The following is a 16,954-nucleotide window of genomic DNA, read 5'->3' as shown; positions in this document are numbered from 1 at the left end:
GGCAAAACAATTACCGAGCGGCGATTGCAAACCGAGAGGCTAAGGGGACGTACGGTCTGAGGCTTTCAGAGGCTTCGCGAGAGCAGGAAACTCATCTGAGGCACAAAGAAATGGAGAGCGGTTAGGAAAGGCTGGCAGAGGAGCGTGGAGGAAGGATGGAGGGTTATGGGAGACGAGGGGGGATGCTCTCATGGGCTTTTGGTGCCAACTAAAGAGACAGAGAGAGAAAGGGGGAGGTTGCTACATGGATTGGATATTAGGAGAAATTTCTTCACCGAAAGGGTTGTCAGGCACTGGAACAGGGTGCCCAGGGAAGCGGTGGAGTCGCCATCCCGGGAGGTATTTAAAAGACGTGTAGGTGTGGCGCTTAGGGACGTGGTTCAGCAGTGGGCTTGGCAGTGCTAGGTGAACGGTTGGACTCGACGACCTTAAAGGTCTTTTCCAACCTAAATGATTCTATGATTCTATAGCCCTGTCACCCTCCTGGAGGCTGTGGGATTGGTATGAAACAGGATTTCAGCATCCCTGAAGGATGCTCCGCGTGTTGCAAAAGCTGGATGGAGCCACGGGGCGGGCGGGACCCACAGTTCCCCGGCACATCCTCAGGATCAAGCAGGTCTCAGTGGTGGGGTGGGCTGCGCCGGTCCTGGGCAGACCCCTGGCAGCCTTCTCCTCCCTCCCCAGCCTCTCCCTCTCTCTCCAGACTGGCCCAGGAGCTGCACTTTAACTGAGGGTTGGACACACAAGCACCGCGGTGGAGAACAGTGCTGCACCCCAAATCCACGCCTGCATGCACGGCTGGGCAGCGCTGGGGGGGCACGGGCTGCGGGACACGTGGCTGCAGCTTTGCAGCGGGCTCGAGCCCCGGCGGCTGCTGCCAGCCCAAATCCCGCGCCCCTACGGCACGGGGATGCTCGCGATGAGGCAGGGGTTTGCAGGGAACCCGCGAGTCTCAGAGACGCACAGAGCAAAGGGAGCAGAGCGAGGGGAGTCCCCACGGGGTCGCAGATGCCACCGAAGCTCGTCAGCAGCAGGAGATGCTCAGGCAGGTTAGGGCAGTCTCTGCTCCTGGCCCTGCCGTGGCTCTCGGCAGCCCCACAACCCTGTCCCAGCTCCCTGCCCTCCCGCTCGGCACAGGTGACACAGTCGGTGTCACCCAGCCGATCCCTGCCAGCGCCTCCGCGGTGGTCCTTGGCTTCGGAAAGCCCCTGGGACTTGAAACAGCACCCTCAGCACAAGCCGGACCTGAACCCCCATCCCACCCTGTGACAGCCCCTAAATGCCACCTAAGGAGGAGCAGCCAGTGAGGGCACGCACGGGTGGGACGTGGCATCTTCTGACACCACTGCCTGCCACCAACCGCACAGGGGACCGCAGCCACCTCCGCTCAGCAAGGAAGAGAGGAAGCAAAACCTCCGGCACACCGTGGCCCGGCAGCCTCCCATCCCAGCACCCCTGGGAGGACCTGAAGGTCTTCAAAACCACAAACCACAAAGCAGGAGGGGCCAGGTCCCACCAGAAAACAGACTGCAGGACCCCCAGAAAACAGGAGCAACCCCCAGCACCCCGTCCCACGTTTCCCCCAGCACCGGCGACTTGACAGGGGCCATCCCGGCTGTGACATCCTCCAAGCCAACACCAACCTCCAGCCACGAGCATGCAGTGCTCCTCCACGGTCATGCACCCCAAATCCCATCCTGCTGGCCCCCCCCTTACCCTCCAGCTCCCCGCCGGGGGCCGAGATCTTGGACATGCAGAGGTAGGTGGTGCCGACGATATCGTTGTGCGTCAGACGGTCCCTGCAACACAACCCGCCATGCCGTCGCACCGTGGACCGGGGGGAGTTTGCCCGTGGGGTCTCCCACTGCCCGTCCCTCTCCTCCAGCTCAGCTTTCCCCACGGGCAGGCACAGGCAGCCCCCCCCAGTGAGCCCCCTCCCCGCTCACCAGTCGGTCACCCGGATCCTCATCTTCTCACACATGGAAGGGAACTGGGAAAAGAGGCAGGGAGAGGAGCGGTGAGTGGTGGCGGGGTCGGGCAGGCGAGGGACCGTGGCGGGCACCCGCGCTCACCATCGCCGGCAGCGTCAGCCGCTGGTTCCACTGCGGGTTGGCGTTCTTCTCCAGGATCCTCGAGTAGAGCTGGAGGTGCGAGACGGGGGACGAAAAGTCAGTGCCGCCCCAGCGCTTGCAGCTCACGGCTGCGCTTCGGGAAAGCAAGGCTGCTGCAACGCCTCGTCCATGGAACTGGAAGGTCTCAGATCCCCAAAATACAGGCTCCATTCGATGGGCGGCCCGGTGGGGCTCTGCGTTGCATGGGTAAACCCCTCTGTGCAGGAGGCAGAGGATGCTATGGGCTGCTCAGGGATCTCGCCCCCCCAGGACCACCAGAAACTCACCCCCTTCCCGCTGTGTTTGCTCAGGATAATGTCCCGAGCCTCTGCTCCCCCCAGGCAGTGTCCCCAGGGGAAGATTTATGGGCAGGGAAGACTCTCAGCCCTTTAGTGCTGCTGCGGATCAAAAGATGAGTGGCAGCTCGTGGGCGTATCGCCTGGCAAAGGCACTGGAGGGGACCCGGCAGCAAAGGGAGCGGGACAGGGCTCTGCAAAGCCACCAGAGCCACCTCCATGCCCTGGGTGGTCATGGGGGGACATTCGGTGGCGTGGGGACAGCCAGCCTCTCGCTTCAGGCAGCGCCAAGAAGAGCAGCACAACCCTCCGCTGCTGCACTCTCCCCCTTCCCCCGGGAGCTCAGACTCTCCGTCCCCATTTTTAATGCAACAGCACCACGAAGAGCCCAGCGAAGAAATTGCTCCGGTGCAGCCCGGCACGCCGTGTCCGGCGGCACCGTTTGGCTCCAAGCATGCCACACACACGGGGACAGGGCTGGGGACATCAGCTGGGCTGCAGGACATTGCAATGCAGAGGGAAAGAAGATGGGGTGTGACAAGGACTGATGGGACCTTTGCAAATGCTCCAGCAAAGCAAAGGACCAAATTTTCCCCATGCTGGGATGAAATTTTCCCCGTGCACAGCTGCCATCCCAGCCCCGGGGAACCTGGAGGGGCTGCCCCGCTCCGGCTGCTCACCGTCTTGCCCGCGAAGCTGACTTCCACGAAGGGATCGACCAGGTTCTTCTTGTTGCTCTCGAAGCCGAAGATCTGCCTGACGTTGTCCATGACGGCATCGTCCACTGGGAGGGAAAGGAGATGCTGAAAGCTCATGGAAGCGCACGGCAGCCGGATGGCCCCGGCTTTCCGGGCAGGCTGTCCCACCGGGCGGGCTGCGCGTCTCCATTGAGCCAGGTGGGGATGGGCAGGAGGGTAAATACCAGTTTGCACCAGTAAGAGACTTATCTCCCAGTACATTACGACTGACCGATACCTGCAAGGTCTTTGGACCAAGGCTATGGATTAAGTTTCCTTATCTGTGCCCTTACTCCTCCCTGGCAGGTTGCAACCCGCCGCAATGCCGAGGGCCAGATCCGGCGCGCTCCGGCCCAGCAAAGCAAATGCTTACTCTGGGGCAAGTCTTCGGCTTTGAAGATTTTCAGGCAGAAGTGAGCCCCTCTCAAGGTGACCCCGGTGGGGCGCAGGAGGTTGCCCTCGATGTCTTCCTTGTCTTCAGAGACCTCCTTCTTCTCCAGCTGCAGGACAACAGGACAAGAGGAAAACACGACCGAGCTTCCCAAAAGTCCTGAAAGGAGCAGCAGCATCCCCAAAATCCAGCACTTTGCCCCCACAACGGAGGAAGATCAAAGCTGCAGCTTCCCTGGGAACAGTCGCGGGTTTGATGGCCCAAGGAGGTTGGAAGGTTCCCCCCCGTCGCGGCCGGGGCGATACTCACAGGAGCTTCATCTCCAGGCCCCAGAACGAACAGGCTGACTTTCAGGTAGCCCTTGGCCCCCGCCGAGAAGTCCTCCGGGTCAGAGAGCAACAACCATTTTCTGAGGAAAGCGTGTTCTAGGCAAGAAAAGAGATTGAGACCCAGGGGCTGGTCCTCAGACATGCAGGGAGATGGCTTCAAGGATGCTGTTGGGTGGTTTTTAAAATAAATACTATGCTCATTTTATATAGAATAGAATAGAATAGGTTTACAGTGGGACTCGATGATCTTAAAGGTCTTTTCCAATCTAAATGATTCTATGATTCAGTTGGAAGGGACCTACAACAATCACCTAGTCCAGCTGCCTGACCACTTCAGGACTGACCAAAAGTTATTAAAGTTATTAAGAGATTTGCCTTGTAGGTCTTAACGCTTTACAGCTAAAATTACCAAGCTTTTCTCTGCAGTGATTAGGGTAGGAAATTTATCTGCCTGATAAAATTATCTTCGAGATAAAATAGAAGATAAAAGATAAAATAATGAGCAGGGCTCAAGATAAAAAACATTGAGCCGGGCTGCACTGGTGGGTCTTTCTGCCAGCGAGTTGGTGGCTCAATGATTTGAAAACCTCGAGGACATACGTCTTGGGAAAGGGAAGGGAAACGGGTGGTGATGATGGCTATAAGGGCACGGCTGGGTTTATGTATGGGAGAGCTGTGGTGGGTGTATCCTCTACGTGTGGCCCAAAAAAAGGGTTTCCCAGAGCGACCCCCTCCCCAGCCGCGGGAGGTGACCCTGGCCCGGACCCCGACCGCCCGCTGGGCTCACTCGGCTCGGAGTAAATGGTCTCGACGTCCATCTGTGCAACGAAACAAAAGAGAAATGCCAGCGCTCGCCCCGAGCGTCAGCGTGGTGGAAAACAGGGGGGAAGAGGAGAGAGGGTGGCCTTACCCGAAACTCCCCGATCACCGAGTCCGTCCGGAAAGACCGAGAGTCCACAACCTGCGGGATGAAAACAAGGAAAAACGGTAAATCCAGCCCAAATCCTCCCAGGATGGAGGACCCCGCTGCGTGCCCGTGTGGGAAACGGGGGGATGCTTCCCGGGGCACTGCAGGGAGGGGGACAGGGCGACGGCCCCGAGCATCACCCCAGCCCTCCCGAGGGGCAGGACCGACGCTTGCTGAAGCTCACTGTGATGAAGACGTGCGCGTCGAACAGCTCGGCCGGCGACTCGAAGACGTTGAAGAAGAAAGTCTGTAGGAAAGAGGGGTGAGGGTGCAAGGCGGAGGTCTGCCCCAGCCTCCCTCCAGGGCACGTTCGCGTCTCCCAGCCTCTCCTGTGCCCCCAACTCCGCAGGCTGGAGCTTCTTCCCCCCCTTTTAGGTGAGACCCCACCCCATTAACAGCAGCAGCCTCCCGAAGGGGCTGTGCTGGGTGACTTTGGTGAACCCTGGTGAGCAACACCCTCCCGTTTGCTTTTGCTGGGCCGGTTTGCAAAAGCGCATCCAGACCAGCTCTCCTGGGGCTCTCCAAATAAAGCACAGGGACAGGTTGAAGCAGGCTTTGGGGACATCCCAAAAGGCAGGCTTGAAGCAGCCGCTTTTGGGGACAGGGCTGGGGACAAGTCGCCTACGGCTGTCCGAGCGTACCCATCCCGCACGCCCGGCTGCGTTGCCCACCCCTGCCCGCGCGCAGCCCTGCCGAGGACGTGCCACCAGGATGCTACACCGGTGGCTCTGGGACACACGAGTCACCTCAGGAAGGTGACCAAGATGAGCCCTGCATGAAGGGAGGGGATGCTGGACCTGCCGAAGGGCTCGCCGCGGCTTCCTGCTGCTGTTTGAGCTTCTCTCCCATTGCAGTCCCCATCGCCTCTGGGCTGCGCCGGGATTTCCATCACTCAGGACCCCAACCCGTAACACTCCCGAGCCTTTCCTGGTACCCACAGGCACACTCAGAGCAGGGGACCCCCCCCCCCCCCGCCCCTCACCTCATTAAAGAAGGGGCTGTTGCCTTTGCGTATCCTCGTCCTCTTGGTCTGCCCGGCGGCCGTCACCTTCACCACGGGCCTGATGTTGACCCCGGGGAGCTGGCGGCCCTCGATGACCCTCACCCTGATCTGGGACGGGAGGGGGGACAGGGCAGGGGGTCACTGGGGTCGGTCCTACCCTGGGATGGGCACCTCGGGGGTGAACCCCCAGAGGGACAGGTTGGGGGGGGGGTGGGCCTTGGGGAGGTGGGTTCAAGGAGAGCAGCTCATCCCCACCAGCCTCGTCTCACCTGGAAGTCCTGCGGCTTGTTGGATAGAGGCTTTTTGGGTGAGCTCCTCCTCCGCTTCACCCCCTGGACGTGGTGCACGGGGGGCTTGCGGGGCAGGGAGGGGGGCTCGGACCCCGGCGGCCCCGAGGAGGAGGAGGGCTCCGTCTCATCCCCCGTTGCCACCTGATCCTCCGTCTCCTCCTCTCCGGCCGTCTCTGCGTGGGGCGAGAAAGGAGATGGAGGACGTGAGCAAGGTGGGGTCGGGCACTGTGGGACCGCAGGGTGAGGGGTCTAGCTGCGAAAAACGTGACACTATGGGGGGGTCGCATCCCCCCCCTGGAGCTACACGCGAAGGTTTCTGGTTACCAGTGACCGTGTCGGGCTCAGCAGCAGCCGGTGCTGGCTCGGGGGGGCCAGAGGGGGAAACAGGGGGGCAGCTCCCGGTGGGGGGATGTAGGACACTTGCAGGATGAGGAAAGCCTGGAAAAAAAGGAAATAATCGTTATACGGGTGTCCAGAAACGCTCTCCCGGGGCCTGAGCCTCGGTGCCAGATGCCACCCACGATGTTCTGCCCAGGCGTGGGGGATGCAGCCGAAACAGTGGCAGCAACTTGGCAAATGCCGGGAAAAAGGGACAGAGCAGGGGGGAGAGCAGGGAGAGGTGTCCCAGGGCCCATGGGGGCACCAGGGACGTGCAGGGTCCCAGCGGGGTGACCACCCGGTCCCCATCCCGCTAGATGGCAGCCCCAGGCCGGGCTGAGCCGGGGCCGGACGCTGCATCCACCGGGAAGGGAGTGGGAGGGAGGGAGATGCTGAGGCAGAGCCAGGGAAAGGCTCAAGGAGAGGGGAGCTGAGGAAAGGGAGATGCAAGATTTAAGGGGCTGCGAGGGGTGCTCCCGGTGCTCCCCGCAGAGCCCGCCGGCCACCCAGCCTGGGCATCCCTGTCTCGTGGGTGCACGGGCTACAGCCCCTGCCAACGTCTGCCCTGCAAAGAGGTTTGACCCATCTCCCGCCGGGGTGTCCCCAGCAAAGCACCGGGGTGTCCCCAGCAAAGCTCTCCCCAGGCTTCAAGGCGAGGAGGAGAGGGGAACACACGGGATGCAGGGAGCTGAGCCCCCCGTGCGAGCAGGGACCGAGCGTGTTCCTGCTGCCCCCTCCCTGCCCCAGCCACCGGGTTTGCTTGTTGAAAACGAGCCCACGATCGGACAACTGGTCCCAAACTGGGAGCTGCAACTGGCAGGGACATTGCTCAAACTGGTCCCAAACTGGGAGCTGCAACTGGCAGGGACATTGCTCAAACTGGTCTCCAACTGGGAGCTGCAACGGGCAGGGACATTGCTCAAACTCATCTCCAACTGGGAGCTGCAACTGGCAGGGACATTGCTCAAACTGGTCTCCAACTGGGAGCTGCAACTGGCAGGGACATTGCTCAGACTCATCTCCAACTGGGAGCTGCAACTGGCAGGGACATTGCTCAGACTCATCTCCAACTGGGAGCTGCAACTGGCAGGGACATTGCTCAGACTCATCTCCAACTGGGAGCTGCAACTGGCAGGGACATTGCTCAAACTCATCTCCAACTGGGAGCTGCAACTGGCAGGAACATTGCTCAGACTGTGCTCCAACTGGGAGCTGCAACTGGCAGGGACATTGCTCAGACTCATCTCCAACTGGGAGCTGCAACTGGCAGGGACATTGCTCAAACTCATCTCCAACTGGGAGCTGCAGCTGGCAGGGACATTGCTCAAACTCATCTCCAACTGGGAGCTGCAACTGGCAGGAACATTGCTCAAACTGGTCTCACCGGTCCCCGCGCAGGGACTCACCCCGGTGCTCTGCTTCTTGGTGTCCAGCAAGGGGAGGTTGTAGGAGGCCGCCAGGCTGGGGGAAGAGAGGACATCTCGCAGGGGCACTCGGGCTTCTCCCAAAAACCTGGGGGCGAGGAGCAACGGGGGGGTCAGCAGGGGAAGGGGCCAAGGAGCCGCGGCTGGGGCAAACCCGGGCACCAGCGACCAACCCGGAGGGCAGGGACGGGGACGGGGGGGACGCCTGCCAGCGTCCCCGTCTGGCCGCTGCCTGGGGAGGACAGGAACGGGCATCAGGTCGCTCAGACCCAGCCCAGGTAGGGACAACCGGGGTGAGCATCGCTGGGGACTTTGTTCCCTTTTTATCAAGGAAAAGCACCTAAAAGTCCACGCTGAGGAACCAGGAGCCACGAACCGAAGCGCTGATGGATTTTTCTTTGCCAACGCAGAAAACAGAGACGCAAGAGGTCGGGGATTTCACTGGAGGTGGGTGAGATCCGAGCTGGCAGCCGAGGCTGGTGTCGGTGTGCCACCATCACCCAGGAAGATTTTAAACCACCATAAAATTGTTTTTCCCCTATTGAGTTTCAGCACCTCCCTGGTGCTCGGCTTCTGGTTAACCCTTCCTGCGCCGTGCCACCGCCCACCCCGGCCAGCAGCACCGGTTCCCCCATGGACCAGGGCTGGCCAGGGAGCGGGTCCAGTGCTGCTGCCCAGCTCCTCCCCACCCAGAGCCAGGAAAGCCCTCAAACCGCTTTGTGCTGTCCTAACAGCGCAATGAGATCATGGAGCAGATCCTCCTGGAAGACATGTCGAAACGTATGGAAGGCGGGGTGGTGATTAGAGACAGCCAACGTGCCTTCACCACGGGGAAATTGTGCCTGACTAATCTGGTGGCCTTCTACGATGGAGTGACTGCACCAGTGGACAAGGGAAGAGGTACAGATGTCATCTACCTGGACTTTTGTAAGGCCTTTGGTACGGTCTTCAACAACATTCATAACTCTAAATTGGAGAAATATCTGTTTGACGGATGGACTGTTAGATGGATAAGGAATTGGCTGGACGGTCGCATCCAAAGAGGTACAGTCAACGGCTCAATACCCAAGTGGAAACCAGAAATGAGTGGTGTTCCTCAAGGGTCCGTACTGGGACCAACACTATTTAATATCTTCATCACTGACATACACGGTGGGACTGAGCGCACCCTCAGCACCTTTGCAGATGACACCAAGCTGAGTGGTGCAGGTGATTCACTCGAGGGACGGGATGCCATCCAGAGGGACCTGGACAAGCTCGGGAAGCGGGCCCATGTGAATCTCATGAGGTTCAACAAGGCCAAGTGCAAGGTCCTGCACATGGGTCGGGGCAACCCCCGGTATCAATGCAGGCTGGGGGATGAATCCTTCCTGCCGAGAAGGATTTGGGGGTACTGGGGGATGAAAAGCTGGTCATGAGCCGACAATGTGCGCTTGCAGCCCAGAAAGCCAACGGCATCCTGGGCTGCCTCAAAAGAAGCGTGGCCAGCAGGTCGAGGGAGGGGATTCTCCCCCTCTGCTCTGCTCTTGTGACACTCCACCAGGAGTACTGCGTTCAGCTCTGGGACCCCCACGATAAGAAGGACATGGACCTGTTGGAGCAGGTCCAGAGGAGACCACGAAGATGGTCAGAGGGATGGAACACCTCTGCTGTGAAGAAAGGCTGAGAGAGTTAGGGTTGTTCAGCCTGGAGAAGAGAAGGCTCCGGGGAGACCTTATAGCGGCCTTCCAGTACTTAAAGAGGGCTTATAAGAAAGATGGAGAGGGACTTCTTACCAGGGCCTGTAGTGACAGAACATGGGGCAACGGTTTTAAACTGAAAGAGGGTAGGCTGACGTTGGACATAAGGAAGACATCTTTTATGATGAGAGTGGTGGGACACTGGACCAGGTTGCCCAGAGAAGCTGTGGATGCCCCATCCCTGGCGGTGTTCAAGGTCAGGTTGGATGGGGCTTTGAGCAACCTGATGTAGTTGAAAACGTCCCTGCTCACGGGATCATGGCTAATCTTTGAAGGTCCCTTCCAACCCAAACCTTTCTGTGATTCTGTGATTTCAGGCCGCAACAGCAGCTGAAGGCGTTAATTGCCCGTCGCTGCTAATCGCCCCGTTTGCTCTTTGCAGCGCCCGCGTGGACGGGCAGGCTGGCATTTTCTCCCGAGGGAAGGAAAAGCAAAAATCCACCATCACCTTCGTGACGGAGAGGGGACCACTGGCGAGAGCATCGCGGTCCCCGCGGGTCGCGGCGGAGCAGCTGCTCCCCACGCAGACAGACGAAATCTCCCTGCGCCAGGAGCCAGGACCCTTCTCCCATCCTCCTCTCTCTATTTATAGAGACGCACAACGCCACCGAGCTGGACCGGACCCAATTTCCACCTCCCTTGGCCTCCGGCCCAAGAGCGAATCCAGCATCGGCTCCAGCCCTGGAAACGGGATCCTTCACACCAGGGACGTCCTCCCCATCCCAGCCGGAGCAGGGCAGCGAGTTCCCACCCTCCGCTGCCCAAAAATAAATGACTTCCTATATTTTTTTCCCCTGTGGAAGCAGCGATCCCGGCCAAAAGAGCCTTGCATGCAGACACGGGTTGCCCGGGCTGGGTGTCCCGGGGTTGGAGGTGGCATCGCCGTCTGCTCTCGCCCTCCTTCCTAACGCAGCCGCTGCGAGGAGGGAGACCCCGACCCCGTGGGGAAACCCCCACTGCCCCCCGAAGTGAGGGGCACCAGGAGCTGCCGTGAGAAAGGAAACCGCCCCGGGCCGTTTGTTTGTGCAAACGCCGCCCTTCCCAGCGAAGCGTGTTCGGGAAAGGAGCTTGGCCGCCGTCTCACTCCTCCCCGGGCCAAGTGCCCATCACCGGGGCCTCGCGGCGCCGGCGTCGCTCCCGAGGCGCGCAGCCGTGCTGGCGCGGCAGCGCAGAGGAGGCGGCGGGCACAAGGGTCCCTTGTGCGCTCTCGACCCTCGAACGCTGGGGGTTTTTTTTTTCTCCCCGGCCGTCGAGCGAAGCAGCTCAGAAATGCGGCTCTCGCCTCCCACCAGCCGCCTCCGCTGCAAAGGGCAGCCGGCGCCGGGGAGCAGCGCCCGGAGCCCAGGGAGAGCCCGAATCCCCCTCGCCGCTCACCCCAGCCCCCTTGTGCAAAGCCTCGGGCGTGCACACACACGCGTGTGTGCACGGGCTGTGCCGGTGACGGGAGCAGGGCAGGGGGCTCACACCCGGCACCCCATGCTTCTCCCACCTGTTTCTCCCCACGGTCTCATGGTCTTTCACGACGACGGTGAGCTCAGCGCCTGGGTCCAGGGGAGCTCCCTTCAGGTCCCACTCGAAGCCCTGGAGGGGAGGAGAGGGGAGACAGGATCAGTGCCCACGATGCTCACACGCAGGCATGGACCGGCTCCGGCACCACCGGGGGCTGGAGAATAACCACCGAAACACCAGATCCGCCTCACCATCATGGCACTGACAGCTCCAACCCGGCCCCTCGGCACAAACCTCGGCACCACGCGTGCCCTGAGCAAAATTTCCCGGCGGACGCACAGAAAAAACATGTCCCAGGCAAAGGTCTTCCCCTCATCATGGATTAAAAGTGAAGGAGAAAACGATGGGAGCTGGCACAGAGCGTTTCTGCACCAAAACGGTGTTAGTTTGCTCACCAAAACCCTTTTTTTTCTAATTTTGACCCATGAAAGCACAGGTCAGGGTTAGAAGGAAGAAGGTGCTGGAAAAAATAGCCTCCCCTGGGCCAGGCTGATGAGTAAAACACACTTGTTTTCCCCTTGAGCTGCAATATTTTTAAACAGCTTCTTTTAATGTGCGTGCTTGGCCCTGATAAGATCTTGATGAAAGGGGAAGAGGCTGGAGCAAAGGGCTGCGCGGAGCTGGCTCGGTCCCGCTCCTCCGCTGCCGGTGCCCAGAATTTCGGATACGAAGCTGCCCGTGATGGGGACCGGCCCCAAACCCTCCATGAGGTGACAGCCCCGGGGCATCACCGGGCCCCCGCAAGCCCCTTGTGCTTGGGGTACCTTGCCCGGGCTTGCACCCGGGTCCCACATCACCCTCCGTGCCCAGGCTGTTCCCCGCGAGGACGGGGACACACTCACCTCGTTCCATACGGGGTTCACATTGTTCTTGATGACTTTAGTCCTCTTCTTCACGCCTGCGGGGAGCAACACACACGGGTCAGACCGCTTTCCCCACCAAACCGCAGGGAAGGACCCCAAAATTCCGGTCCCCTCCATGCACAGGTGGGGCTGAGAGCCTCCAGCGACACCCACAGCTCCCAGGAGCAGGATCAGGCCCTGCTCCTCGCACACAGGCTGGGCTCTGGTGTGCACAGATGGGCTCCGGGACCCCGCTTCGAGCCCCAGCCCTGCCACGAGCCTTGCTGGAAAACCCCCGGGCAAGTCATCTCGATGTGTCGTGCCTCAGTTTCCCCATGAGGAGGGCAGAGAGGAGGCTCCCAAAGGCTGCTGGGTGGGGTTTCGGGCTGGAAGGTGTCATGGGGGACCCGGACATCTTCCTCCCTCCTCCTGAACCTCGGTACAGTCCCAGACGGGACCCAGAGCCCCTGTGACGGCGGTCGGATGCTTGCACACTGAACGGGGCGGGGGGGGGCCCACTGACACCCCCAAAAGATGGGGATGGGGATGCTGTCACCCCGTCTCGGGATTGCAGGCATCCCGGGGAGCGGAGTCAGGCGGCAGCAGTTAAAAGCAGCCCAAAGCCAACATCCCAAGGAGCCCCGGTGCCGGGGGGGGGGGGCTCCAGCCCTGCCCGAGGAGCCCCCACACACACACTCAGCTGCACCCCAAAACCATGACCCTCACGTCACACCAAAAACCGGCCAAACGCCGGCTGGGCCCCGAGGGGCCACGTCACGGGAGGGACCGGGGGGAAGAGGAAAAGGAAGAGCCGAACAATAGCGGTGACTCAAACCCCGGGGGACACCGGCCGGGCGCCCTGCAGGGCCCTATAGATATATATAGGTACCCCAGGCTGTGGTTATGGCACACGGGGCTGGCAGGGAGCCCAAGCCGCTCACTCAAAATAGTCTCCTTTTTTTTTTTTTTTTTGTTTTTTTTTTTCATTTTAGCATCACTGAATTAATCTTTTCCTATATCAGATTTTAAAGAGTCTCTGCTAAATCTCCTGGCCCCGAGCTGAAGCGGCCGCCGGAGCCGGGCTGGGACCGGGAGGGAGGCAGAGCTGCCCTCACCCTGACACGGCACCTCTGGGCAACGTCACCGAGCCCAAGGGACGTCAAACACCCTGGGTTTAAGGCACGTCTCCCGCTTATGCCTCATCTTCACGGGACGCAGAGCCCTGGAATTCCCCCCCCGCCCTCTCGGGATCGTGATTTCGCCGATGAGAGCCGCTTTCCGCCTTGGCGGTGGATGGATGGAGCCCACCCTGGGCGAGCACCCAGCACCCACCGCGGGATGAACATATGAGGGGGTCCCGGAGCCGGCCGGACAGGGGCCGGCAGCAGCACCATTCCCCCCACCCGCCCCACGGAGCACAGGAAAGGCTGGGTCAGAAGCCACTCATCCCTTTCCTTTCCTTATTTTTTTTTTTGTTTTTTTTCCTAAAAAAGGACATTTTCCACCGCCGGGAAATGACTGCCTAAAAAAAAAAAAAAAAAAAGAAAAGCAACATCCTCCAGCGAGCGCTTTCGAGGTGCAAAGGCAGCGCTCCCTTCCCGGGACCTCCATCCTCCGGTACCCACAGCAATGGGATAACCCCCTAGGATAAGGGGTTATTTTTATCAAGCTCATATTAGTAATTAAAATACCTTAACGAGAGCAAAGCACAAGAGCGATTGAGAGCACCCAAGGGTGCAGCACCCTGCAGCAAAGCCGGGTCCTGCTCTTTGCTGGGGCTCGCCCCTGTCACCCCATCATTTTTAGACGCCGTGACACCGGGTTGCAGCGCTAAATGACCGTCCCCAAGTCCGTCCCCCGAAAAAAAATCCTTGAGGAAACGGGATTTCTCGCTGTCCCCCACGACCCTGCGCACCCCAAAATCAGGAGGAAGAGTGATAAAATTCACAGCCCGCCCCAGGGACCCTTGGACGCGCCGGTGTCGTGCGTGCGAGCGTGGCACCGGGCTGCATCAGAGGGTGGGGATGGAGGGAGCTGCGGTGCAATCGGTAGCGGGGTGCAGGGTGGTGGAGGGGGGGTTTTGCAAGGATTTAGGACAAGGATGGAGCTTAGCAAAGCCCGGCTTCTGCGGGGCGACCGGCCAGGACGTACGTCCTGGCCGGTCGCCCCGCAGAAGCCGGGCTTTGCTGGAGGAGGGGGGCTGCAAAAGCAGACAAGAAGCAAAGCAATAATCCTGCCCACCCCAGCCCGAATTTGGGGTCCCCTCACCTCGGAAAGTCAAGCTGGCTACCGGATCGCTTTGCTTGTCCCCTTTCTCCAAGTTGGGAAGGTGACTGGCTCGTTGGAGCAAGCAACGCAGCATGGCGAGGCGATGGAATAGGGTACGGTGAGGCCAAGCCGGGCTCAATCCAGGGCAGGATCCGGCCCCCTTAGCGTCGCCTCCCGCCCCCCCCGTCCCCCGTCCCCGGTCCCAGCCCTTCCCGGTGGGTGGAGGAGATGCCCGGGCTGCGACACGGAGCGCCTCGGCGCGGCCGTTCCCGTGGCTGCAAGAGCTGGGATGCTGCAAATCCCGGGGGTACCAAAGCCCTGGGAAGCGGGGATTCTGGGAGCTCCGGGGATGGTAAATTAAATCACCGGGATTCGGGGATTCTGGGAGCTCCGGGGATGGTAAATTAAATCACCGGGATGCGGGGATGCTGCAAGCTCCGGGGATGCCCGAGCACTGGGATCCAGGGATGCTGCAAGCCCCAGAGACGTTAAATTCAATCACCAGGACCCAGGGATGCTGTGAACCCGAAGGATGCCCTAGCACCGGCATCTGGGGATGTTGTGAGCCCTGGGAATGGTAAATTAAATCACTGGGATCTGGGGATTCTGTGAGCTCCGGGGATGGTAAATAAATCACCAGGACCCAGGGATGCTGTGAACCCCAAGGATGCCCTGGCACTGGGATCCAGGGATGTTGTGAGCTCTAGGGATGGTAAATAAATCACTTGGACTTGGGGATGCTGCAAGCCCCAGAGTTGGTAAATTAAATCCTTGGGGCCCAGGGATGCTGCGAACCCTGAGGATGCCCGAGCACGGAGATCCGGGGATGCTGCGAGCCCCTGGGATGGTAAATTAAATCACCGGGATCCAGGGATTCTGCAAGCTCTGGGGATGGTAAATAAATCACCAGGATCCAGGGATGCTGCGAACTCCAAGGATGCCCGAGCACTGGGATCCGGGGATGCTGCGAGCTCTAGGGATGGTAAATTAAATCATCAGGATCCAGGGATGCTGCAAGCCCCAGAGATGGTAAATTAAATCACTGGGATCCAGGGATGCTGCGAACCCCCAGGATGCCTGAGCACCAGGATCCGGGGATGCTGTCAGTTCCAGGGATGGTAAACCAAATCACCGGGATCCAGGGATGCTGCAAGCTCCGGGGATGGTAAATAAATCATCGGGATACAGGGATGCTGCAAGCCCCAGAGATGGTAAATTAAATCCTCGGGGCCCAGGGATGCTGCCAACCCCGAGGATGCCCGAGCACTGGGATCCGGGGATGGTAAGTAAATCACCGGGATCCAGAGATGCTGCAAGTCCCGAGGATGACCTAGCACCAGGATCCAGGGATGCTGCGAGCTCCAGGGATGGTAAATAAATCACCAGGACTCAGGGATGCTGCGAACCTCAAGGATGCCCTAGCACCAGGATCCAGGGATGCTGCAAGCCCCAGGGATGGTAAATAAACCACCAGGACCCAGGTATGCCCTGGGGATGGTAAATCTCCCTGGGGATGCTGCGAGCTTGGGGTGCTGCAAGCCCTGGGGGTGCTGCGAGTTGGCGGTGCCCGAGCACGGGGCCCCAGGGACACTGTAAGCCCTGGGGATGGTAAATCATCCGGACTCAGGGATGCTGCAAGCCCCAAGGGTACAAAAGCACGAGCATCTGGGGATGCTGCAAGTTCAGGGTGACCGAGCACCCGGACCCGGGGGTGCTGTGAGCTGCGAGGATAGCTGAGCATTGCAGCCTGGGGATGAAACCCCACCGGGGGTGCTGGAGCAGCAGGACATGGGAGATGCCACACGCACAGGACCCTGGGGACACTGGAGCACCAGAACCCTGGGGTGACACACCACAGGGCTGCAGAGCGTCAGCACCCCAGGAATGGCGCAAGCCGGGGAGCTCCCAGACCCGGGGATGCCACACCACTGGGGACACAGCAGCACGGGGACCGGCGGGGGGAGGGGTCGCGTCCCACTGCCGGGTGGGGGCTCTGAGCAGCCCACAGCACCGGAACCCCGGCTGGGCTCTCACCGCAAACCCCCCTGCGGGGCGAGGTGCAGCCAGCACCCACTCCAAGCCCCCCGCACCCCTGGGCCCAGCCGACACCGGTGGGGTTCCCACTGCCACCCCCCTCCCTGTCCCCTGGAGCAGAGGCGGGGGTTGTCCCCTTGTCACAGCCCCTGGGTGCTGCCGGCTGGCAAGGACAAGGGTGTACGGGAAGGAAGAAGCTGCTGCTCAGGCCCAGCGGGTGAGGGGCTTCCCACGACCGTGACCACGCCGGGGGACGCTGTGACAGTGGGACAGGGACCTCCGTGCCACGAGGAAGGTCCCCCCCCAGCTGCAGAGCCAGGCACGACTGCGGGAGATGCGAGTGCAAGCACACGAGTGCTGAGCCACAGCCTCTCTGCTCCTGCTCACCGCGTCCCGTTCAACAAGCCCCCAAAAAGATGCTTTTTCATCCCAAGGATGCCCGGAGCGTTGCAAACGAGCTGTGACGCGTCAGACGCTGCCTCATTTCTCCTGTCACCCCTTGGGGGGAGGATTTGGGACCCAGGCTGGTGTTGCATGGGTCCCAGGAGATCGCGGGCAGGTTCCCCTATAGCCAACATCACTACTCAGGGGACCGGGGACGTAGGGGGGCCCAGCACGGCCCCCCATGCCCTGCCC

The 16,954-nt window shown here is 60.6% G+C and overlaps 1 protein-coding gene across 1 annotated transcript in view; it reads right to left on the bottom strand.

The window, feature by feature from the left end:
* DYSF (dysferlin) overlaps window positions 1-16,954 on the bottom strand; it is a 104,907-nt gene that overhangs the window by 87,157 nt on the left and 796 nt on the right. Inside the window, 16 exon segments of the mRNA XM_050896611.1 lie at window positions 1,717-1,799; window positions 1,947-1,990; window positions 2,073-2,141; window positions 3,088-3,191; window positions 3,518-3,644; window positions 3,845-3,960; window positions 4,652-4,682; window positions 4,775-4,825; window positions 5,016-5,078; window positions 5,814-5,942; window positions 6,104-6,297; window positions 6,449-6,490; window positions 6,493-6,562; window positions 7,909-8,014; window positions 11,155-11,246; window positions 12,017-12,072. Coding sequence (XP_050752568.1) covers window positions 1,717-1,799; window positions 1,947-1,990; window positions 2,073-2,141; window positions 3,088-3,191; window positions 3,518-3,644; window positions 3,845-3,960; window positions 4,652-4,682; window positions 4,775-4,825; window positions 5,016-5,078; window positions 5,814-5,942; window positions 6,104-6,297; window positions 6,449-6,490; window positions 6,493-6,562; window positions 7,909-8,014; window positions 11,155-11,246; window positions 12,017-12,072 — 1,377 coding nt within the window.

Source organism: Gymnogyps californianus, chromosome 4 (assembly GCF_018139145.2).
Source record: "Gymnogyps californianus isolate 813 chromosome 4, ASM1813914v2, whole genome shotgun sequence".
NCBI lineage: Eukaryota > Metazoa > Chordata > Aves > Accipitriformes > Cathartidae > Gymnogyps > Gymnogyps californianus.
Note: the sequence above shows the minus strand (reverse complement) of the source record. Positions and strands in the feature narration are given on the sequence as shown.